At 35.2% G+C, this 25,142-nt stretch overlaps 1 protein-coding gene across 5 annotated transcripts in view; it reads right to left on the bottom strand.

Annotated features, from left to right (window-relative positions):
* JAK2 (Janus kinase 2) overlaps nt 1-25,142 on the bottom strand; it is a 120,223-nt gene that overhangs the window by 49,017 nt on the left and 46,064 nt on the right. For 4 of the 5 annotated variants that reach the window (XM_006068203.4, XM_006068204.4, XM_044939907.2 and 1 more), the window contains 2 exons: nt 18,960-19,083; nt 7,951-8,068 (listed from right to left, as the gene is read on the bottom strand). In XM_006068203.4, the coding sequence (XP_006068265.1) occupies nt 7,951-8,068; nt 18,960-19,083 (242 nt within the window). Of the gene's footprint in view, nt 1-4,832; nt 4,868-7,950; nt 8,069-18,959; nt 19,084-25,142 lie in introns of those variants that run through there. The other variant, XM_025281550.3, reaches the window with a different exon arrangement.

The following is a 25,142-nucleotide window of genomic DNA, read 5'->3' on the forward strand; positions in this document are numbered from 1 at the left end:
CAATAAAGGACAGAAATAGTATGGACGTAACAGAATCAGAAGATATTAAGAAGAGACGGCAAGAATACACAGAAGAACTGTACAAAAAAGATCTTCATGACCAAGATAATCATGATGATGTGATCACTCACCTAGAGCCAGATATCCTGGAATGTGAAGTCAAGTGGGTCTTAGAAAGCATCACTATGAACAAAGCTAGTGGAGGTGATGGAATTCCAGTTGAGCTATTTCAAATCCTAAAAGATGATGCTGTGAAAGTGCTGCACTCAATATGCCAGCAAATTTGGAAAACTCAGCAGTGGCCACAGGACTGGAAAAGGTCAGTTTTCATTCCAATCCCAAAGAAAGGCAATGCCAAAGAATGCTCAAACTACCGCACAATTGCACTCATCTCATGCGCTAACAAAGTAATGCTCAAAATTCTCCAAGCCGGGCTTCAGCAGTACGTGAACCGTGAACTTCTAGATGTTCAAGCTGGTTTTAGAAAAGGCAGAGGAACCAGAGATAAAATTGCCAACATCTGCTGGATCATGGAAAAAGCAAGAGAGTTCCAGAAAAACATCTATTTCTACTTTATTGACTATGCCAAAGCCTTTGACTGTGTGGATCACAATAAACTGTGGAAAATTCTGAAAGAGATGGGAATACCAGACCACCTGACCTGCCTCTTGAGAAATCTGTATGCAGGTCAGGAAGCAACAGTTAGAACTGGACATGGAACAACAGACTGGTTCCAAATAGGAAAAGGAGTACATCAAGGCTGAATACTGTCACCCTGCTTATTTAACTTATATGCAGAGTACATCGTGAGAAACGCTGGACTGGAAGAAGCACAAGCTGGAATCAAGATTGCCAGGAGAAATATCAATAACCTCAGATATGCAGATGACACCACCCTTATGGCAGAAAGTGAAGAGGAACTCAAAAGCCTCTTGATGAAAGTGAAAGAGGAGAGTGAAAAAGTTGGCTTAAAGCTCAACATTCATAAATGAAGACCATGGCATCTGGTCCCATCACTTCATGGCAAATAGACGGGGAAACAGTGGAAACAGTGTCAGACTTTATTTTTGGGGGCTCCAAAATCACTGTAGATGGTGATTGCAGCCATGAAATTAAAAGACGCTTACTCCTTGGAAGGGAAGTTATGACCAACCTAGATAGCATATTGAAAAGCAGAGAGATTACTTTGCCAACAAAGGTCCATCTAGTCAAGGTTATGGTTTTTCCAGTGGTCATGTATGGATGTGAGAGTTGGACTGTGAAGAAAGCTGAGCGCTGAAGAATTGATGCTTTTGAACTGTGGTGTTGGCGAAAACTCTTGAGAGTCCCTTGGACTGCAAGGAGATCCAACCAGTCCACCCTAAAGGAGATCAGCCCTGGGTGTTCTTTGGAAGGAATGATGCTAAAGCTGAAACTCCAGTACTTTGGCCACCTCATATGAAGAATTGGCTCACTGGAAAAGACTCTGATACTGGAAGGGATTAGGGGCAGGAGGAAAAGGGGATGACAGGGGATGAGATGGCTGGATGGCATCACTGACTCAATGGACATGAGTTTGAGTGAACTCTGGGAGTTGGTGATGGACAGGGAGGCCTGGCGTGCTGCAATCATGGGATCACAAAGAGTTGGACATGACTGAGTGACTTAATGAATGGAAAAGTATATTTGGTAGCTAGCTTTCAAATTAGAAAACATTTTTGTATAAGAAAAGAAATATACTATTTAAAAGGCACCAACCATGAAATAACCAGTGAGCACACACATACATACACCCAGCCAAAACAAAGGCCTCAATATTGATAAAGCAAAACTGACTCACAGAAGGATATTTCTTTTTGCTCAAGTTCAAATACTAATTTCACCCCACTTCTGAAAATAGGCAATTAAATCATTCTTGATTAAAAAAATCCACTGATAACCAAAGGCTAGGTAGATTATTTTTAATAGCTTGCTTTCGTTTCATATACTATATGGGACCAGAATATAATAAATTCTGTTTATGAGAATATCCTGTGGAACTCATGCCCAAAATGCAATGAACATATGAAAAAATTAGTGCAGTGCTAACAACAGTGCTAAGAACAGAATCAACCAAATAACCATTAGAAAAAAGTTACAAATGAAAGTGTCCCAATTGCCAAAGCATATAATTTTAAACTAGCCGTCTTAACCATCAATAAAACTGATTCATTTAATTGACTCATTTAATTAAAATTGTAGAAAAGTAGTTTCTCATCTAGGCAGCTGACATTTGAACCAAGAAATTTTATCTACATTCAGCCAGGAAAAGAAAGAAAGAAAGAAAGAAAAAACAGTTATAGTAAAAAAATTAGCTATATTTAGTCTAAAACATGCATAAAGTCTAATCTGATATCAATACAATCTAAGAATAAGTTAACTATTACCTTATTTATTTTATGGGCATGGATTTAGAGAAGTAGAAATACTAAGTAATAGAAAATTGCATGTGGTCGTGTCCAGACACAATTTAGGACTCTATTATGAAATTATTTTGCCATCCTAGATAAGAAAAATCCCTTCTAGAAAGATAAAATTGGAAATCACCCATCATTTTTCTAGATCAAAAGTATGAGATGTCATAATACTAATATTATGGTAAAGTAGCTCAATGAATAGTTTAGGAAAACCTGGCCTATCATTGGGACTTAACTAGCATGCCACCAAATAAACCATATATGCATAACAGATGAAATACTACAATTATAAAAGCAGCAGAAAGTCATAATTTCATAGTACCCTATTCTCAGAAGCTTGTTTCTCTCTTTCCTTAATGACTACTAAAACAAAGGAAGCTAGCTTGTTTCTCTCTTTCCTTAATGACTACTAAAACAAAGGAAGCTATGTAAAATTTGGTTAACAGTCAAATGATTTTGACAAGAGTACCAAGACCATTCAACAGAAAAAGAATAGCCTTTTTAACAAATGGTGCTGAAAAAACTGGATACCCACATGCAAAACAATAAAGATGGACTCTTACCTTATACCATATAAAAATTACCTCAAAACATAAGACTGTCCTTACATGCAGGTGACATGACATTACATATTGGCGGAGCTAATACAATATTGTAAAGTTTAAAAATAAAATAAAAAAAAAAAAAAAAAGAAAACTCTGAAGACTCCACACAAAAACTACTAGAACTGATAAAAGAATTCAGCAAGGTAGTCGGATATAAGATTAACATACAGAATTTGGTTGCATTTTTACACTAACAATGATATATCAAAGAGAATGTTAAAACAAAATTGCTTTTTAAACAAAATTTTATTTTATTCAAAAAAATAAAATAGGAATAAATCTGACCAAGGAGGTAAAAGCATTATATGCTGAAAACTATAAAACATGAATAAAGAAAATTAAAGATTATTCAAAGACACAGAAAGATAGCCTATGTACTTAGATTGGAAGAATTAATGTTGTTAAAATGGTCATACTACCCAAAGAAATCTACAGATTTATTTAGCACAATCCCTTCAAATTACCCATGACATTTTTCACAAACTAAAAGGAATCATCCTAATTCTTTTGGCCATGCCATGCAACTTTCAGGATCTTAGTTTCCCAATTGGGGATTAATCCAAGCACCTGGCAGTGAAAGCACCAAGTTCTAACCACTGGACTGTCAAGGAATTCCCAGATAATATTCAAATCTATTATGAAACCATAAAAGACCCAGAATTACCAAAGTAATCCTAAGGAAAAAGAACAAAGCAAGTGATCCTAAGGAAAAAAAACAATGCAAGAGGCATAATCCTCCTAGACTTCAGACATGACTACAAAACTACACTAATAAAAATGGCATGGTACTGGTACAAAAACAGACATATGAATCAATGGAACAGAATGGAGAGCCCAGAAATTAAGAATAAGTTTATTCTTATAAAAACCTACACACCTATGGGCAACTGATCTTCAACAAAGGAGACAAGAATATACATTGGGAAAAAGTCTCCTCAGCCAAGTAGTATTGGGAAAGTTGAACAGCCACATTTAAATCAATATCAGAACACACGCTCATACCATACACAAATACAAACCCAAAATGGTTTAACAACTTCAATATAAGACATGACACCATAAAACTCCTAGAAGAAAACATAAGCAAAACATTCTGACATAAATCCTACCTACGGTCAGTCTGTCAAGGCAATAGAAGTAAAAAAGTAAAAATAAATAAATGGGACCTAATCAAACTTACAAGCTTTTACATAGTAAAGCAAAATGTAAACAAAACAAAAAGACAACCTATATAATGGGAGAAAGTACCTGCAAATGATGTGACTAACAGGCTTAATTTCCAAAATATACACATAGCTCATACAATTCAATAACAAAACAACACATAACCCAATTGAAAAATGGGCAGAAGAGCTAGACATTTCCCAAAGGAGACAGACATACAGATGGGCATCAGGCACATGAACAGAAGCTCCACATCATTCATTGTTGGGCTTCCCTGGTGGCTCAGATGGTAAAGAATCCACCTGCAATGCAGGATACTCAGGTTTGATCCCTTGGTCAGGAAGACTTCCTGGAGAAGGGAATGGCTACCCACTCCAGTATTCTCGCCTGGAAAACTCCATGGACAGAGGAGCAATGCAAAACAAAAATACACTGAGATCTCACTTCACGTTGGTGAGAATGGCTATCATTAAAAAGTAATAACAAATAACAAATGCTACAAATAACAAATGCTAGAGAGTAAGGAGAAAAGGGAACCCTCCTACACTGTTGAAGGGAATGTAAGTTGGTACAGCTACTATGGAAAACAGTATGGAGGTTCCTCAAAAAAACCTAAAAACAGAGTTACCATATGATCCAGCAATCTCACCCCTGGGCATATATCTGAAAAAAAAAAAACTGTAATTCAGAAAGATAAAGGTACCCCAATGTTCACAGCTACCTATTAACAAGAGTCAAGACAAAGAGACAACCTAAATCTCCCCTGACAGATGAATGGATAAAGAAGATATGGTACATATATAAAAAATGGAATACTACTCAGCCATAAAAAGGAATGAAACAATGCCATTTGCAGCAACATGGATAGATCTAGAGATTATCACAGAAGTGAAGTAAGTCAGAAAGAGAAAGACAAATACCATGTGATATCCCTTATATGTGGAATCTAAAATATGAACTTATCTATGAAACAGAAACAGACTCGGGCATGCAGAACAGACATGTGATTGCCAAGGGGTGGCGGAACGGACTGAGAATTTCAGGCTAGTAGATGTAAACTAGAGAATGGATAAATAACAAGGTCCTACTGTATAGCACAGGGAACTGTATTCAACATCCTATGATAATCTGTAATTGAAAAGAATATAAAAAGTGTACGTGTGTGCATGCTAGGTCTCTTTGGTCGTGTCCAACCCTTTGTGACACTATGGAGTAGCCCACCAGGTTCCCCCATCCATGGGATTCCCCAGGCAAGAATACTGGAGTGGGTTGCTGTGCCCTCCTCCAGGGGATCTTCCCAACCCAGGAGTCAAACCTACATCTCTTGTGTCTCCTACATGGTAAAGCAGGTGGGTTCTTTACCACTAGCACCATCTGGGAAGCTATGAAAGAGTGTATATATGGATATATGAATCACTTTGCTGTACAGCAGAAATTAACACAACACTTTAACTATAATTTAATAAAAAAAAAAAACCCTGAAAACAGATCAAAGATCTAAATATAAGAGCTAAAACCATAAAATATTTATAAAAAATAAAGAGGGAAAAAGCTTCACAATGATGGATTTGGCAATGATTTCTTGCATTTGACACTAAAAGTATAGATAACAGAAGGAAAAATAGATAAATTGCACTACATCAAAATTTAAAATGTTTGTGCATCACAGGACATAATCAACAGTGAAAAGGCACCTCACAGAATGGGAGAAAATAACTGCAAATCATATATCTAATAAGGGGTTAGTAGCCAAAACCAGACAACAACAACAACAACAAAAAACTCTAAATAACCTGATTAAAGAAATGGGCAAAGGACTTGAACAGAAATTTCCCCCCCAAAAATATACAAGAGGCCAATAAGCTTACAAAAATGCTCTACATAATTAATCATTAAAGAAATGCAAATCAAAATCACAACACGATACCACTTTACACCTATCAGAATGGCCATTATCAAAAAGTGTTGGTGAGGAACACTTGTGTGCCACTGGCAATAATGTAAAATGGTGCAGCTGCTGTGGAAAACAGTATAGTAGTTCCTAAAAACATTAAAAATAGAATTACCATATGATCTAGTAGTCTCACTTCTGGATATATATCCAAAAGAATTAAAAGGTCTCAGAGATATCTGTACACTCATGTTCATTACAATATTACTCATAAGTACCAAAAAGCAGAAGCAAAGCAACTCTCCAAGAAGAGACATGAGTAAACCAAATGTGGTATTTATACAACAGAATATTACTCAGCCTTAAAAAGGAAGGAAATTCTGACACATTCCACAACACAGATGAGTCTTGAAGACATTATGATACAAGAAAGGAGCCTGTCACAAAAAAGTAAATGCTGTATAGTTCCACTTAACTGAACTCACCTGGAATAAGCAAATGAATAAAGACAGTAGAAAGGTGGCTGCCAGAGGTCAGGATGAGAAGGAAGCAAAGAGGTACTTTTTAATGGGTAAAAAGTTTCAATTTGGGTAGATGAAAAATGTTCTGGAGATGGATGGAGGTAAAGGGTGCACAACAATATGAATTTCCTGAACTAATGCACTGCTTTAATCACTAAAAATGGCTAAAATAATAAACTTTATTAAGTATATTATATCCCTTCACACATAAAAGTGTCAGTTGCTCTATACACCAAAAAAGAAATATTCTTTAATCTGTTGCCTATAAACTGAACTGTATCTACTACACACCTTAGAAATGTGAGCTATGAGGATCTGTGAGATTATTTCCCATGACATTAGCAAATCTGATTTAGAACTTGACTGGATACCTTGGGAATATCAAGAGCATATCTTTACATAAAAGCACTAATTTCTTTCTTTACTAAGTACTCCTCATTCTTGCAACACACAGACTCAAAAGTAATTTAATGACAAAACATTTCAATCACTGTTTAAATCAGGTTATAAACAAGAAAGCATTTTAAAATGTTCCAAAACACAACAAAAATCAAACAGTATTAATAAACAAGTAACTGGAACACAGTTTTCAGGCTAAGTATCAACAAACAGCTCCCCTCCTGTGAGGGGCTACACATACTGCTGTATATTGATAGTTCGCTTTTTATGCAGTTACTTACTTTCTTTACATTTCGCTACCCACTAATAAAAGTCTGAAACTGTTTAGGAATTTCTTTAAAATCCCTCTAAAGAAATTTCATTGTCCTATATTCCAGCCACTTAGGTCTGTCTACATGAATCATGCTGTAAAACTCAGACTAAACTTTGTGAAATTCTTAAAATGATTTAAAGCACTAAAATAAAAAGAAAATTCAAAAGGGCCAATTCTAGGAATCTTTATAAATTAGAGTCTATTATCCATAAGCCATGGGCTTCCTAGGTGGCATCAGTGGTAAAGAATCTGCTTGCCAATGCAGGAGACACAAGAGACGCCGGTTCAATCCCTGGGTCAAGAAGATCCCCTGGAGTAGGAAATGGCAGCCCCCTCCAGTATTCTTGCCTAGGAAACTCCATTGACAGAGGAGCCTGGCAGGCTACAGTCCATGGAGTCACAGCAAAGAGTCGGATACGACTTGGCACAAATGCACATACATCCAAAAGCTATGGGATTAAAAATTAGTGATAAAAGACTCAATTTTGTTACCTCTCTGCACCTGCTATGCATACAGAGCATCAATTTTCCCACATGCGAATAATTTCCTGATCAAGAAATATACTATACAGCAAGATATTTATAATTTAACACATGTACAATGAAAATAATATAATCATACCTGAGCAAAAAGGTAAGACATGACAAAGTCATCAAGAAGAGGAGCTTCAGCACCTCGAGCTATTCCATGTCGATAGGTTCTGTTGCTGCCATTACAATACCAGTAAGGAAAGTAAAATCTACAAGACAGTTAAAATATTCAGTCAGCCTCCAAACAGTTCTAAAACAGATATACTGTGTATATACAACCAGTTCCAGTCTACCAAAAGGTATTATCCCATAATCAGAAAACACAACCAAGAGTGTTAAATATAAAGTGAGGATAAAAGAAAATACGGATAAAACCACAGTAATAATTTAGGCAGAAAATATAAGGAACATAAGTTTAAAATTCATAATCTGCCTTCTTCAATGCACAGAACATAAAAGCAATAACAGAAAATAGAGGAATGTAGAAATAAAACATTAACAAAAAAATTTTAATGTAATTCTAGAAACATCAATGGAAGAATGTGCAAATGTTAAATTTGGTGTGAAAACAATTGTGTCTTCTTTTTAAAAATGGAAATTACATTAAAAAGAATGAAATAATACCACTGGCAGCTACATGGATGCACCTGGAGATTATCTTATTAAGCAAAGTCATAAAGAAAGAGAAAGACAAATACCATATGATATCACTTATATGTGGACTCTAAAATATGACACAAATGAACTTATCTATGAAATAGAAACAGACTCACAGACATAGATAACAGACTTGTGGTTGCCAAAGGGATAGGGGAGTGGGGGAAGGTTGGATCGAGAGTTTGCAGTTAGCAGATACAAACTATTACATATAGAATGGATAAACAACCAGGTCCTACTGTATAGCACAGGGATATTCAATATCCTGTAATAAGCCATAATGGAAAAGAATATAAAAAACAATATACATAAATATGTATAACTTGAATCACTTTGCTGAACACCAGAAACTAGCACAACATTGTAAATCAACTATACGTCAGATTTTTAAAAAAATGGATGTGACAAACTTGTCCTTCAAAGAAACAAAAAAAATTCTATACTGCTTTCACAGCTCTACTGAGACATACTTCATTAAAAGTTCAATGTTTTTAGTATATTCAAGGCACTGTACAAATATTACCACAACCTAACTTTAGAACATATTTATCTTCCATAAAAGAAATTCCATTCTCACTAGCAGTCATACCCAAGCCACCCATATCTACTCCCCAGCCCTAGGTTACTATTACTCTGTTTCTATAAATTTATCTGTTCTAGACATTTTATATAAATGGAATCATATAATGTGGATTTTTCTACCTTTTTTCACTTAGCATAATGTTTTCAAGGATCACCCATATTTATAGCATATGTCAGTACTTCATTTCTTTTTATTGCCCAGTTATTTTCATTGTATGGATGTATCACATTTTGATTAACCATTCATCACTTTATGGACATTTGGTTTGTTTCCACCTTTTTGCTGTTGTGAATAATGTTGTTATTAATAATCATATACAAGTTTTTTTTTTCCTGAGGATGTATATTTTCATTTCTCTTGCATATATACCTGGATGGCACTGCTGAATCATATGAAATTTTATGTTTATCTTTTTAAGGAGTAGCCAAACTCTCTTTCAAACCAGCTGGATTATTTTATGCTTCTAACAAAAATTTATGAGTGCCCCAATAGGTCACATCCTTGCCAACACTTGGGTGGAAGAGTTTAAGCTGAATTTTTCTGTGGTACTGCCGACTCAGCATTCATTTTGTTTGCTCAAGAGTCCTATATGGACTTTAAACTGACATTAATCCCCACACAAATGCATGCTCCAGAAAGAACTTTGCAGAGTCTCAAGCAATTACAAGTTCCTGATACGATTTCCCCCCAAGCCTTTGTGATCCACAGTCATCCCTGCCTCTCCATGCCCATCCCTATGTGCCTCTTCAGTGGACGCCCATATGGCTTACCAAAATCCAGCTCTTTTGAAATGAGTCTAGCCTTAGTCCAGGAACCCCAAAGCACTCACCCACAAACCCTAATAAAGGCATGTACTCCAGGGCTGACTCTATCTGCTGTGTGCCTTAACTTTTCCATGTGACACCTTAAGGCATGCTGGTATGTCCTCAAGGACCAGTGAGTAATAAACTTTTCTGCTTCAATTCCTTTTGCAGTTTATTGTTGAAATGTGGCTCATCATCTGGTACCCTGGGTCCCACTTAATAAGAGTTAATTTGAAAAACTGATAATTACTGTCCATCTTTTTAATGCTTGCCATTCTAGTGGGTAAATGATATCCCATTGTGGTTCTAATTTACATTTCTCTAATGAATAATGATGTTGAGTATCTTTTCACATGATTTTTGATCCTTTGAATGTTTTCTTTAGAGAAAGGGCTATTCAAAACTTTGCCCATTTATTTTAACTGGGTTATTTGTCATTATACTGAGATGTTAGAGTTCTTTATATATTATAGATATGAGGTATCTGTCAGATACATGATTTACAAACATTTTCTTCCATTCTGTGGGTTGTCTTTTCACATTCTCATCAGTATCCTTTGATGCACAATGTTGATGAATCCCAACTAACCTAATTTGTTGTTGTTGCTTAGGCTTTTGGTGCCATATTGAAATCACTGCCCACTTTAAGTACACAAAGATACAGTCCTATGTTTTCTGCTAAGAATTTTATAGTTTTAGCCACTAAATTAAGGTCTATGATCCATTTTAAGTTACTTTTTGGTCAATGGTGTGAGTTGGTGGTCTAAGTTTATTACTCTACATACGGATATTCAGTTGTCCCAGAATCATTGTAGAAAAGACTATTCTTTCCCCATGAATTGTCACGGCACCCTTGCCTAAAGTCTACTACCATAATATGAGAGATTATTTTTGGACTTTCAATTTATCCCATTAATGTATATATCTAACCTGAAGTCAGTACCACAGTCTTAATAACTATGATTGTGGACTAAGTTTTGAAATAAGAAATGTGAATCTTCCTACTTTGCTCTTTTTCAAGACTCTAATTTTTCACAAATTTTATGATTATCTATCAATTTCTAAAATAAACACAGAATTTCAGTGGAGATCACACTGAAAATAAAGCTTAATGATGGGAATATTGCCGTATTAACTCCTCCTATACACAAACATGAGACAGTTTTCCATTTATTTAGGTGTTTCTCTAATTTCTTTCAATGATATTTTATATTTCTCAGTAATCAAATTCTGAAATTCTTTTGTTAGGTTTAAATCAAAGTATTCTTTTATGCTATTGTAAATGGAATTTTATTAATTTCACATTTGTACTGTAATTCCTAGCATACAGAAATACAACACTTTGAATTTCTATCTTATAACCAGGCTGAGCTCTTTTATTAGTTCTAATAGTTTATTAATTGCTTAGGATTTCACATATTCTAGATCCTAATATCTCGGAATAGAGAGTTTTATCTCTTCTTTTCCAATATAGATGCTCTGTATTTCTTTTCCTTGACATATTTCCCTGTCTAGAATCTGTTCTACAGTGTTCAACAGAAGTGGTGAGAGCAGATATTCTTGTCTTGTTTTTGATCTTTGGAAGAAAGCATTAAGCTTTTCACTATCAAGTATTAGATTAGCTTTGGAGTTTTTCACAGATCCTTTATCATACTGAGGAAGTTCCAGTCCATTCCTGTTGTGTTTAGTATTTTGATTACAACAGAATATTAGATTCTGTCAAAAGTTTTCTTCTGTGTTTATTAAGATGATCATACGCTTTGGCTCTTTATTCTAATATGGTACATTATACTGATTTTGAGATGTTAAAGCAATATCCTAGGATAATCTCTACCTGGTCAATATTTAATCCTTTTTATATATAGGTGGATCTGGTTTGCTAGTATTTTCTTGATGATTTTTACACCTATGTTTATAAAGGACATTGGTCTGTAGCTTTCTTATTTTTTGGACTTCTTTGTCTGGATTTGGTATCAGAGTAATGGAGAACTTACGGAATGAGTTGGGAAGTGTTTCCTCCTTTTTTTGGGAATAACTCATAGGGGTTTCCCTGGTGGCTCAGATGGTAAAGAATGTGGCTGCAATGCAGGAGACCTGGGTTTGATCCCTGGGTCAGGAAAGATTCCCTGGAGAAGGAAATGGCAACCCACTCCAGTATTCCTGCCTGGGGAACCCCATGGACAGAGGAGCTTGGCAAGGCTACAATCCATGGGGGGCAAAGAGTTGGACACGACTGAACGACTAACACTTTCACTTCTTTCAGTATCAACATTCCCCTTCATGGATCACAGTCTTGTCACAGTGAGGGGACTTGTATAACTCAATGAAGCTATGAGCCATGGCATGCATGGTAACCCAAGAAGGAGGGGTCATAGTGGAGAGTTCTGACAAATCATGGTCAACTGGAAGAGGTAATGCCAACCTACTCAGGTATTCTTGCCTGGAAAGCCCTATGGACAGTATGAAAAAGCAAAAATATATACCAACAGAATATGAGTCAACCCCTACCCAGGTCAGGAGGTGCCCAGTATATTACTTGAAAAGAGTAGAGGGCAATTACTATTAGCTCCAGTAAGAATGAAGTAGCTGGGCCATACAAGAAATGGCACATAGCTGTGGATGTGTCTCGTGGTGAAAGTAAAGTCCAATGCAGTAAAGAACAACACTGCATGTCAATCTGGAATGTTAGGTTCATGAATCAAAGTGAATTAGACATAACAAAACAGGAGATGGCAAGACTGAACAAGTACATCTTAGGAATCAAAATCAGTGAATTAAAATGGACAGTCATAGGTGAATTTAACTCAGATGACCATTATATCTATTGTGGGAAAGAATTCCTTAGAAGAAATGAAGAAGAGATCATAATCAACAAGAGTCCAAAATACAGTACCTGGGTGCAATCTTCAAAACAACAGAATGACCTTTGTTTGTTTCCAAAGCAACCCATTCAACATCACTACAATCCAAGTGTATGTCCTAACCACTGATGCGGAAACTGATCATTTCTATGAAGACCTACAACACTTTCTAGAACTAACACACAAAAACGATGTCCTTTTCATCACAGGAGATTGGAATGCAAAAGCAGGAAGTCAAGAAATACCTGAAATAACAGGCAAGTTTGGCCTTATAGTACAAAATGAAGCAGGGCAAAGGCTACCACAGTTTTGTCAAGAGAATACAGTGATCATTAGCAAACACCCTCTTTCAACAACCCAAGAGATGACTCTACACATGGACATCACCAGAGTGTCACTATTGAAACTGGAGTGATTATGTTCTTCACAATTAAAGATGGAGAAGCTCTATACAGTCAGTTAAAAAAAAAAAGAGAGAGACCTGGTGCTGACTGTGGATCAGATCATGAACTTCTTACTGTAAAACATAAGCTTAAATTGAAAAAAGTAGGGAAAATTACTAGGTCATTCAAGTATGACCTAAATCACATCTGTTATGATTATACAGTGGAGGTGACAAATAGATTCAAGGGAGCAGATCTGGTAGAGTATGTGAAGAACTACAGGCAGAGCTTTGTAACATTGTATAGGAGGCAGTGACCAAAACCATAAAGGGAACATTTCATGTGAGAATGGGCACAATAAAGAACAGAAACAATAAGGACCTAACAGAAGCAGAAGAGATTAAGAAGAAATGGCAAGAATACACAGAAGAACTATACAACAAAGGTCTTAATGAGCCAGAAAACCATGATGGTGTGGTCACTCACCTAGAGCTGGACATCCTGGAGTGGGAAGTCAAGTGGGCCTTAGGAAGCATTACTACGAACAAAGCTAGTGGAGGAGACAAAACTCCAGCTAAGCTATTTACAATTCTAAAAGATGATGCTATTAAAGTACTATACTCAACATGTCAACAAATTTGGAAAACTCGGCCATGGCTGCTGGACTGGAAAAGTTCAGTTTTCATTCTAATGACAAAGAAGGGCAACGCCAAAGAAAGTTCCAACTATCATACAATTCCATTCATTTCACATGCTAGCAAGATTATGCTCAAAATCCTTCAAGCTAGGCTTTAGGAGTACATAAGCCGAGAATTTCCAGCTGTACAAGTTGGGTTTAGAAAAGACAGAGGAACCAGAGATCAAATTGCCAACATTCGCTGGACTATCAGGAAAGCAAGGGAATTTCAGAAAAGCATCTACTTCTGCTGCATTGACTACGCTAAAGCCTTTGACTGTGTGGATCACAACTGTGGAAAATGCTTAAACAGAAGGGAGTAGCAGACCATCTTATCTGTTTCCTGAAAATTCTGTCTGCAGGTCAAGAAGCAACAGTCAGATCTGGACATGAAACAAGTGACTGGTTCAAAACCAGAAAAGGAATATGACAAGGCTGTACATTGTCACCCTGCTTATTTAACTTCTATGCAGAGTACATTATGTGAAATGCTGGGCTGGATGAATCACAGCTGGAATCAAGATTGCTGGGAGAAATATCAACAACCTCAGATATGCAGATAATACTACTCTAATGGCAGAAAGTGAAGAGGAAGTAAAGACCTTCTTGATGAAGGTGAAAGAAAAGAGTGAAAAAACTGACTTGAAACTCAACATTCAAAATACTAAGGTCATGGCATCCGGTCGCATCACTTCATGGCAAATAGAAGAAGAAAAAGTACAAACAGTGACAGATTTTATTCTCTTGGGCTCCAAAATCACTGTGAACGGTGACTGCTGCCATGAAATTAAAAGACGCTTGCTCCTTGAAATGAAAGCTATGACAAACCTAGAGAGCATATTAAAAAGCAAAGACATCACTTTGCCAACAAAGGTCCGCATGTCAAAGCTATGGTTTTTCCAGTAGTTATGTAAGGATGTGAGAGGCAGACCATAAAGAAGGCTGAGTACAGAAGAATTGATGTTTTTGAATTGTGGTGCTGGAGAAGACTCTTGAGAGTCCCCTGGACTGCAAGAAGATCAAACCAGTAAATCCTAAAGGAAATCAACCCTAAATATTCATTGGAAGGAATGCTACTGAAGCTGAAGCTTAATACTTTGGCCATGCGATGTGAAAAGCTGACTCACTGGAAAAGACCCTGATTTTGGGAGAGATTGAAGGCAAAAGGAGAAATGGACAGCAGAGGATAAGATGGTTAGATAGCATCACTGACTCAATGGACATGAACCTGAGCCAACTCTGGGAAATAGAGGAGGGGCAGAGGAGCCTGGCAAGCTACAGTCCATGAGGTCACAAAGTTGGACAAGATTTACCAACTGAACAACAACAAAGTATCAACATATCCTTACAAGTTTAATAGAATTCACCAGTAAAGCCACTTGGATCTGGGCTCTCCTTGTGCAAAGCCTTTTGTTTTATTTGTTGTTTTTTTTTTTTTTTTTTTTTTTTAATTACTAATTGAATTCTATTTCTTTACTTGTTAAGGTCAATTCACATGTTCAATTTCTTTGTCAGTTCTATAGTTTGTGTCTTTCTAAGCATTTTTCTATTTCATCTTGGTTATGTAGTTTGTTGGCATACAGCTGTTTCTTATAATCCTTTTTATTTCTATAAGGTCACAGTAATGTTACCTCTTTTATTCCTGATTTTAATAATTTAAGCTTCTCTCTTTATCTAGTTAAAGCTTTACTGATACTGTTGATCTTTTCAAGGAACCAACCAACTTTTGGTTTCCTCATTTTCTCTTGTTTTTCTATCCTCTATTTCATTTACCTCTACTCTGATCTTTATTATTTCCTTTCTTTAACTTGCTTTCAGTTTCATTTACTCTTCTTTTTCTACTTTGTTAAAATGGAATGTTATTGATTTGAGAACTTTTTTAATATAGTTTTTATAACTATGAATTTACTTTAAAGCATGGTTTTTAGCTGCATACCCTAAGGCTCAGATGGTAAAGCATCTGCCTACAATGTGGGAGACCCAGGTTCAATCCCTGGGTCAGGAAGATCCTCTGGAGAAGGAAATGGCAACCCACTCCAGTACTCTTGCCTGGAAAATTCCATGGATGGAGGCGCGTGGTAGGCTACAGTCCATGGGGTCGCAAAGAGTCGGACATGACTGAGTGACTTCACTCACTCACCCTAAGTTTTCACATGATCTGTTTTCATTTCCAGTTATATCAAAATATTTTCTATTTTCCTTTGTGATTTCTTCTTTGACCCATTATTTATTTAGAATAGTGTTGTCAATTACCACATATTTGTGAACTGTCCAGTTTTCCTACTGTTAATGAGTTCTAATTTACTTCCACAGTGGTCAGAGAACATACTTTGTATGATTTCAATATTTGTAAATTTACTGAGATTCATTTGATGGACTAACATATGGTCTAACCTGGAGAATATTTCCTATGCACTTGAAAAGAATATGCACTGCTCTGTCATTAGGTACAGTGTTCCATGTTTGTACATCTAGCTAGTTTACAGTGTTGTTCAAGTCTACTATTTCCGTGCTGATCTTCAGTCTGGTTGTTCTGTCCGTTACTGAAAGTGAGGCATTGAAGTCTCCAACTATTATTGTTGAACTGTCCAGTTTTCCTTTTAATTTTTTCATTGTTGCTTCATTTATTTTGGAGCTCTGTAGTTGGATCCAACTTATAGTAATTACAAGCAAATATTATGCTTCCTAATGGATAAACTCCTTGATCATTATAAAACATCCCTCCCCTACCTCTAGCAACAACATATATCTTATAATCAACTTTGCTTGATAATATAGCTTCTCAACTCTCCTTTGGTTACTCAATGCCTGGTATATCTTCTTCAATCCTTTACTTTCAAGTTATTTGTGTTTTTGAGTGCAAAGTGTGCCTCTTATAGACAGGATGTAACATATATTTTTTAAAAATTTAGTTATTCAGTCTCTGCCTTTTAAGAGTTTAATTCATTTACACTTAAGGCTATTACTGTTAATAAAGTATTATGTTTGTCATCTTGCTTCTACTAGGATTTTTTGTCTTTTTGTTCATTTGTTTCATTATTGCTAGATATTTCTAGTATATTATTAATATATTAAGTTTCTAGTGTATTATTAATACATTAAGTCTCTTATTTTATCTTTTACTATATATTTTTGAATTTTGGCATATAAGTCTCTCAGAGAATTACAAAAGACATTGTAACTTAAACAATCTAGTTCTTATTAATATCAACTTAATTTTAATACAATACAAAACTCTCTTTCATTCCCTTTATTCTATATTTGTCATATAAATCACATCTTTATACATTATAAGTTCTCCAACACAGTTTAATAATTGTTGCTCTTTTATGTTGATTCTGAAATAACCCATAAATATGTAATAAAGGAAATGAAGAAGAGCCTCTAAACCACAGACCGGCAGAATCTTTAAAAATTATATAAAATCTCTTTGGGGCAGTTTATGGTTACATTATCCTTAGTACTTGTGATTATAGGTAGCAGTGCATATGTGTCCCCTTAGTTTAAAAGTAGGAGGAAGTCGTGAATTTGATAAGGGAAACATTTTTTAATTCTTTAGAAGAGATCAGCAAACTATTCCCCACAATGTCTAAAATATTTACTATCTGACTTCTTATAGAAAAAGACTGCAGATTACTGCTCTACAGACATTTTAAAATAAAAAGATACACTACTTGCTGATTACAGAAAGAAATTATAGAAATTGATAAAGAAAATATTCTTAATAAGATACTGATATTCTGTGAAACATATGTTGCATATTACTCTGCTTCTTTAAATAACACAAATTTGAAAAGTCTTAAAACCTGCATAAAAGTCTTAATAAATTTGAATAGGTTTAATTCTAAGTACCTTATGTTTTTTTGCTTTTATTAGTCTTTATTTTAAGTGACCTCTTTTCTGTTTGTTTATGGCACTTAACATACTGATCCCACAAATATAGCCTTCGGCTGAATGGTTATTACGGATGCCTGTAGATTTGCTCATATTTTTTTGTTAATAATCATATCATTTCCAAATAATGACTTTTTCCTTCTTTGTTCTCAATTATGAAATATTGTTCCTGTTTTACTGTATTGGTTAGGAACTCCACCAAAATCCTATATACAAGTAGATAACTATATACATATTATCTTTACTTTTTATCTTATTCCTGACTTTAGAAGAGAATGATGCTAATATTTTATCATTTAAGAATATTATTTGCCACATGGTTTTTGCAGATATCCTTTAATCATGGTATGAATGTCTCTCTTGACTTTTAGTTTACTAAGGTTTTCTTTCCTTTTTATAATCATGAATGAGTCCATGGTCATGTTTTACTATGCAACACTAACTCTCTACGGAACTGATCTATTTCAGAAGTAAGAACAGACTGGACTTATTTGTTTCATCCTTTTAAATCATAAAATACCTCTGGATTTCTCTAAATTGGTATTACATATCACCAAAAATTATTACACAATTTGTAATTTGAGGTTGTAAATAATCACTGGCAAAATCTTATCCTTCCTTCACTTCAACTGAAAAAGTTTTTAAAAAGAATGGATGTGAGATCACAGATTATTACATAAAACATCAAGTTTTCTGAGAAATTATCAGTATTCAAACATTTAGGATTTTTCAAGTAAAGGTCATTCTTATTCTTTTCAAATTTTACTTACAGTCTTAAGTGGAAAAGTAGCACCCTACCAAAACAGCTTTATTCTCAGAGCATTCTAGTAAAAGAGCATGTATGAACACTTAATCTAGTGGGGAAAGAGACTCTTGAAAGAAGTGTGTGCATGCATACTAAGTCGCTTTAGTAGTGTCAGACTCTACCACCCTATGGACTGTAGCCCACCAGGCTCCTCTGTCCATGAGATTCTCCAGGCTAGAATACTGGAGTGGGTTGCCACACCCTCCTCCAGGAGATTTTCCCAACCCAGGGATCAAACCCATGTCTCTTACATATCCTGCATTGGCAGGTGGGTTCTTTTCCACTAGTACCACCTGGGAAGCCCAAATGAAGATTAGATGCTAACTGGTTCTGGTCTCCGATACTAAAGACCTTGCAATTAAAAAGTATGGTTGATAATTTCTCCCACTTTGCCTTTTACCATTAAGTTAAAAGTGACTACTTTACTGGAGAAAGTACCTGATTCTGTAGAGTACATTTTGCCTGGTTGATTCATCTATATGGAAGACATGGTTGGGTGGATACCAGATCCTTTCTGTTTCACTCATTAAAGCAAACATACTATGATATACAGGTGTGATTCCTAAGAAAGAAACAGAAACAAATTATTACAGATAGTAAAGTACATTTACAATAATATCTATAATCTGCAGTGGGGCTGAAGCAATAACTCTTAAAATCTGTGCAAAATGCAGCAGCAGTCAAAATCTTCTGGTTCAACACTACTTACAAGTAAGTTCTTAATCAAATATATTTTCCCCCTATATTGTAACATTTGACTGCTAGGATTCTTTCAAATACATTATAAAAAACAGTTTACCTAGGTTTTTTAGTTGTCTTGTACAGTAAAGTTGACCCAATAATACTGGGTTAACCCAACAATATTGTTTTAAATAATACTGAGGGTACCAAATAACGAAAATATTTGAGTCACCAGGTGTTTTAAAAAGAACAATGAAACAGTTTTATTTTTAAATATCAAGTTTTACACAATACACTTGTTATTATATTCTCTGAACTATTTAAACTTACAATGAAAACTTTTAAACATCAACTTAAAATGCAAGGATATGTGATTTTTTTTCAAAAATATTTTAGAAGGTACATTAACAAAAGGCTGAAGGCCAGTGAACTTTAAAAATCATATAGAACACTTAAACCACAGAATTAAATAATGTATATTATTTCCAAACACAGAGAGAACCCACACAAGTACATACCAATCATGTGGAGGCTAAAAACAAGTCTCCAAAAATGCCAGAGACTGGTCATACATACCATGTTTTCTATTCACATTTCAATTAAATCAGAAATAAATACTAAGAAAAAAGAGGACAGGAAAACTGACACATTTTTAAATTCAGTTTGACCACGATATCAAAACCAAAGACATTATAAAAGGATAAATCTCACTTACCAAAATAAATTAAAAAATCCTAAATTAAACATTTGCAAACAAAATCTAGCAATGTTACTTAGAAAAAAATATGACAAAGTTAATTTATTTGAAGATTGGAGAGATGGCTAAATTAAGAAAATCTATTAATATAACTCATCAGGATGGTGGCTCAAAGAGTAGAGAATCTGCCTGCAGTGCAGGAGACCCAAGTTTGATCTCTGGGTCAGGAAGATCCCCTAGAAAAGGAAATGGCAACCCACTCCAGCATTCTAGCCTGGAAAATTTCATGGACAGAGGAGCCTGGTAGGTTACAGTTCATTGGGTCACAAACAGTCAAACACAACTAAGTGACACTTTTGACATCATGATAACATATTAGAAAAAAGTCTGTAGTTAAATGACAAAATGATAAATTTGAGAAGTAGTGAGCACACTGATATGTATTTTATCTTTCTACACAAAGAATTACTTGAAATATGTTATAATAAAAATCAAGATTCAAAAGGCAAAACAAAAATATTAAAAGTGAAAATGGAAAAAAATGGAAATAAGTTATTCACAGTGGAGCAAATCCACAAGACTAAAAAGCAAGAGAAAGAATGGAAATATTAGTATTGAAGAAAATGTAAATTTAAATTAAGTAATATCACTTTATCCCCATTCACCTAAGAGGGATAGCATCTAGTACTGATTGAACTGTAGTGAAAAGGGAACTACACTACATAGTTGCTAGGAACGTAAACTAGCACAACTTCTGAGAAAGTAGTACCTGTATAGTAGCCATGAGAAATCAATGTCAGTAAAAATTTAAAATGTGTTTTTAATGAACAAAGCACATTTATTAAAAATTTTAAATTTTCTAATAAAAAAAATAAAATAAAATAAAATGTGTTTTTAAGCCAGCAATCTCTCCTGGGTACTCCTAAAAATGTAGTATAGTAGTAAGAAATTAAAAAGAAATAAAATGTAAATTCAAGAGCAGGAAATAAGAAAAAACTGAGGTGGTATAATCCATTCCATGGACCTTTATGAAATTTAATAAAAAGAATGAGTTAGTACAAAGGCAGTTGGTTTGAACAGATTTTTTACAATGTTTTCATGAAAAAAGCAAGAAGCACATAAAGAGTGTATAATATGATTCCATGCTTTAAAATAATGATCTCAAAATCCTAATGACTCTGTATGACAGGGAGCGGGGTTGTGCATCCCCATATGATTATATGGGAGCTTCCCTGGTGGCTCAGACAGTAAAGAATCTGCAATGCATGAGACCCAGGTTCAATCCCTGGGTCAGGAAGATCCTCTGGAGAAGAGAATAGCTACCCACTCCAGTCTTCTTGCTGGAGAATGTAATGGTCAGAGGAGCCAGGCGGGCTGTAGTTCATGGGGTAGCCAAGAGTCAGACATGAATGAGCAACTAAGCACACAGGGTTACACGACTATGCAGAAAACTTGGAGGATTCACCAAAGATTATGGTCCTAAGTAAAAGGAAGCTAACAGTACAATGGAGAATAAACTTCTTTTTTCTTTTAAAGAATTCATAATAAAAACAGCAAGCCTCATGTTAAAAAAGAAAGGGAAAGGGGAAAACAGATAAAAGCCACTAATGAATACAAAGAGTCCACCACATATGCCACTTTGAAACTAGACAATAATGGCTTGTTAGTCTCTAACTTTAAAATAATCATAAGATGACAGGAAAGAATACTATTCAAATAATTCGAGACGTAATTATTTTCTCTGGGTACCATCTGGATCTAGTCTAATTCTGCACTGAAAAAATGCTTTAAACTTGACATTTCTTTACCTCTTTCCACAAAATAAGTCACACTGCCAGTGTTTCAGGTACATATATGAGACACAGCAGAAATGTATATATCTCAGTCCTACACAGCTGATTCACTTTGTTGTACAGCAGAACTGATACAACATTGTAACGCAATTATACTCCAATTACAAAAAAAAGAAAAAAAAAAAGAAACACAGTGGGAGATGAAATTACCCAGGAAGGGAATGTAAAAGACCTGATTTGAGATTACCTTGGAAAAAAGAATACTAGGAAGAGAACTTTAGCAAAAAAATGTCATTTAGTTTAAATGTAATCATGCAAATAAAACTGCATATGGAACCATTATTCTTAGCATGTGATGATAGGAATATTTTTCTGAACAAGATAATGTCATGATTTTCAAACAATAGTGTGATTATGATTATACAAAGCAGGAAAAGTGAACTCATACTGATGAAACATCAGGATTTCTTTAAATGCTGAATAATGATTTCTTAACAGAAGACTCCAAACCTTAATTATATGTATTAAAATAGGAAAACAAATGTATCCATATAAATTGGCACAAAAGGGTCAGAACAAGGGGATACACCCCTAAAGGAAAATGGTTAGGTCACACGGCAAACAAAAGCAAAAGACAGTGCTTACGTCATGTTTAGTCACACCATCTTATTCCAAAATGGCAATTATATATTAATACTTAATTCACATTTTTTCTAACTAGTTCATGTTAATTGGGCTGTTCTAGGAAGAAAGAACGGAGAAGGTGATGGCACCCCACTCCAGTACTCTTGCCTGGAAAATCCCATGGATGGAGGAGCCTGGTAGGCTGCAGTCCATGGGGTCGCTAGGAGTCGGATATGACTGAGTGACTTCACTTTCACTTTTCACTTTCATGCATTGGAAAAGGAAATGGCAACCCACTCCAGTATTCTTGCCTGGAGGATCCCAGGGACGGGGGAGCCTGGTGGGCTGCCATCAATGGGGTTGCAGAGTCGGACACAACTGAAGCGACTTAGCAGCAGCAGGAAGAAAGAAAAGGCAGTGACACTGTGTCTGAGATATACATTATACTGAATAGATTCAAAGAAACCTCAAAGTCACTTTTAACTCCTTTTCTTTCCCTATACACTAAGTCCAAATTATTCTTATTTTTATTTAATAAAAAAATTAATTCAAAATGTTTCTTCTTTTCTAAGCCACTACCAAAACTGTGATTCAATCCCATATCATTTTAGACCAAGAACAGTCATTCCACTAATAGTAACAGTCTCTATTCTATAATATGTACAAGATGGGTATGGAAAATACAAAAATGAAAACATTGCCTAACTTTAAGGATCTCATCATAGATGACCCAGAGAAGCCATTAGAGAATTATAAAACAAGAAATTAAGTGCATGATAGTAAAGACCACAAGAAAACACAGAAGTATAGTGCTGACAAAGATTCTTTCCTAGACCAACTTTTAATCAGGCTTCTCTGAACCCTCCCCTAAGTAACCCTAAAAGTTTATTTCCTTGAAGAATCCAATTTAAGCAGGAATCCTGCTTAAATCCATTTAGCAAGATTTTGCCACCTTTGACATATCTGATCAAATTCTGCACTCCTTTAATCCCCCAGCTGGTATCTGATCGCTATGGTCTGCTCAGCAAGAATCCCCCCCAGACCTGATGTCTCCTCCAGTAATTTGTGATTCCCCAGTGTCCCCATCCTACTTGTTCTTGGCTATAAATTTCCACTTTTTCAGACTGTATTCAGAATTAAGCCCACTTCTACACTGGAGTAGCTTTCCTTACTACTGTTTAAAAAAGTACATCTTTACACATTAACTTTTGTCTGGCTCTGGTTTTCTTGAGCAAAGGTAAAAAATGCATCAAGAGGTTCAAGTGAAGTAAAGATAAACAACAGGTGAAGGAATCTGTCACCAGCAGATCTGCAATACAAGAAATACTAAAAGGAGTTCTTTACGCTGAAGGAAAATAATGACAGATGAAAGCATGGAACTATATGACAAATGAACAGGAAAGAGTAAAAGAACAATAACCATTTAAACCAATAATAATTTGTATACCTGTGTGTTTGTGATGTGTACAAAAGTAAAATAGATCAGTAACACCAAATGTGAAAAGAAGTAAACATTGTTAAATTGTTATAAAATTCTCAAATTGTTTGAAAAATAACATGCTAGCTTAAGACTGTAATAAGCCAAAAAATGTACACTATAATATCTAGAGTAGCTGCCAAAAGAAAAATACAAAAACTAGTTCAAAAAAAAAAAAAAAATCCAACAGAAGAGATAAACTAAAAAAAAAAAAGAAAGAAAGAAAAATACTTGATCAACCTAAAAAGGCAGAAAAGAAGGAAACCTAAAGATACATAAAATACAAAACAAATAAGGTTATAAACACAAACACATCAGTAGTTCTATTATACATAAATGAAAATAAGCCAATTAAAATACATATTATATCAGTCTGGATTATTAAAAAGAAAACTGTGTTATTTACAAGGGACATACTCTAAACAACCCAGGTTCTATCCCTGGGTTGGGACAATCCCCTCGAGGAGGAAATGGCAACCCACTCCAGAATTCTTGCCTGGAGAATCCCATGGACAGAGGAGCCTGGTGTGCTACAGTCTATAGGGTTGCAAAGAGTCAGGCATGATTGAGTGACTAACACTAATTTAAACAAAAGGATATAGATAGGTTGATGCTAAAAAGTAGGAAAATGATACACCATGAAAACACAAGGCAAAAAAAAAACCCTGATGAGTCAACATTAGCATTAAACTAAGTAAACTTAAAAAAAAAAAAAGAAAGATTAGTTGAGATAAAAAGGAACACTTCACAGTAATAAGAGGGCCATCTCAACAGGAAGACATAATAATATTAAATGTGTGTTTCACTAATAAAGTGAAAGTGACAGTCGCAAAGTCTTGTCTGACTCTTTGCGACCCATGGACTGTATCCTACAAGGCTCCTTGGTCCAAGGAACTGTCCACGCAAGAATGTTGGAGTGGGTAGCCATTCTCCAGGGCATCTTTCCAACGCAGGGATCAAACCCCAGTCTCCTGCATGGCAGAATAGAAGCTTTACCGTCTGAGCCACCAGGGAAGCCCCACTAATTTCAAGGCTCAATAGAATACATGAAGCAAAAACACATAGGGCCAGAATGAGAAACATACCTTCAAAATTTCTCAGAAATTGGGAGAAGACAAAATAAATAAAGGATATAAAATTAAAAATTAACCAAATTTAGTTTACATTTAGAGAACACTACACCTAGCAAGTCAGACTATACACTATTTTCAAATGCATGTGAAACATTAAACAAGAGAGTAGATAACCTAAGTAACAAAGAAAGTCTCAAAAAATTTCAGAGGATTGAAATTTTATATAGAGTACACCCTATGACCATAGAAAAATTAAAAAAAAAAACAGTAACAGAA

The sequence above is a fragment of the Bubalus bubalis genome, chromosome 3 (genome assembly GCF_019923935.1).
Source record: "Bubalus bubalis isolate 160015118507 breed Murrah chromosome 3, NDDB_SH_1, whole genome shotgun sequence".
NCBI lineage: Eukaryota > Metazoa > Chordata > Mammalia > Artiodactyla > Bovidae > Bubalus > Bubalus bubalis.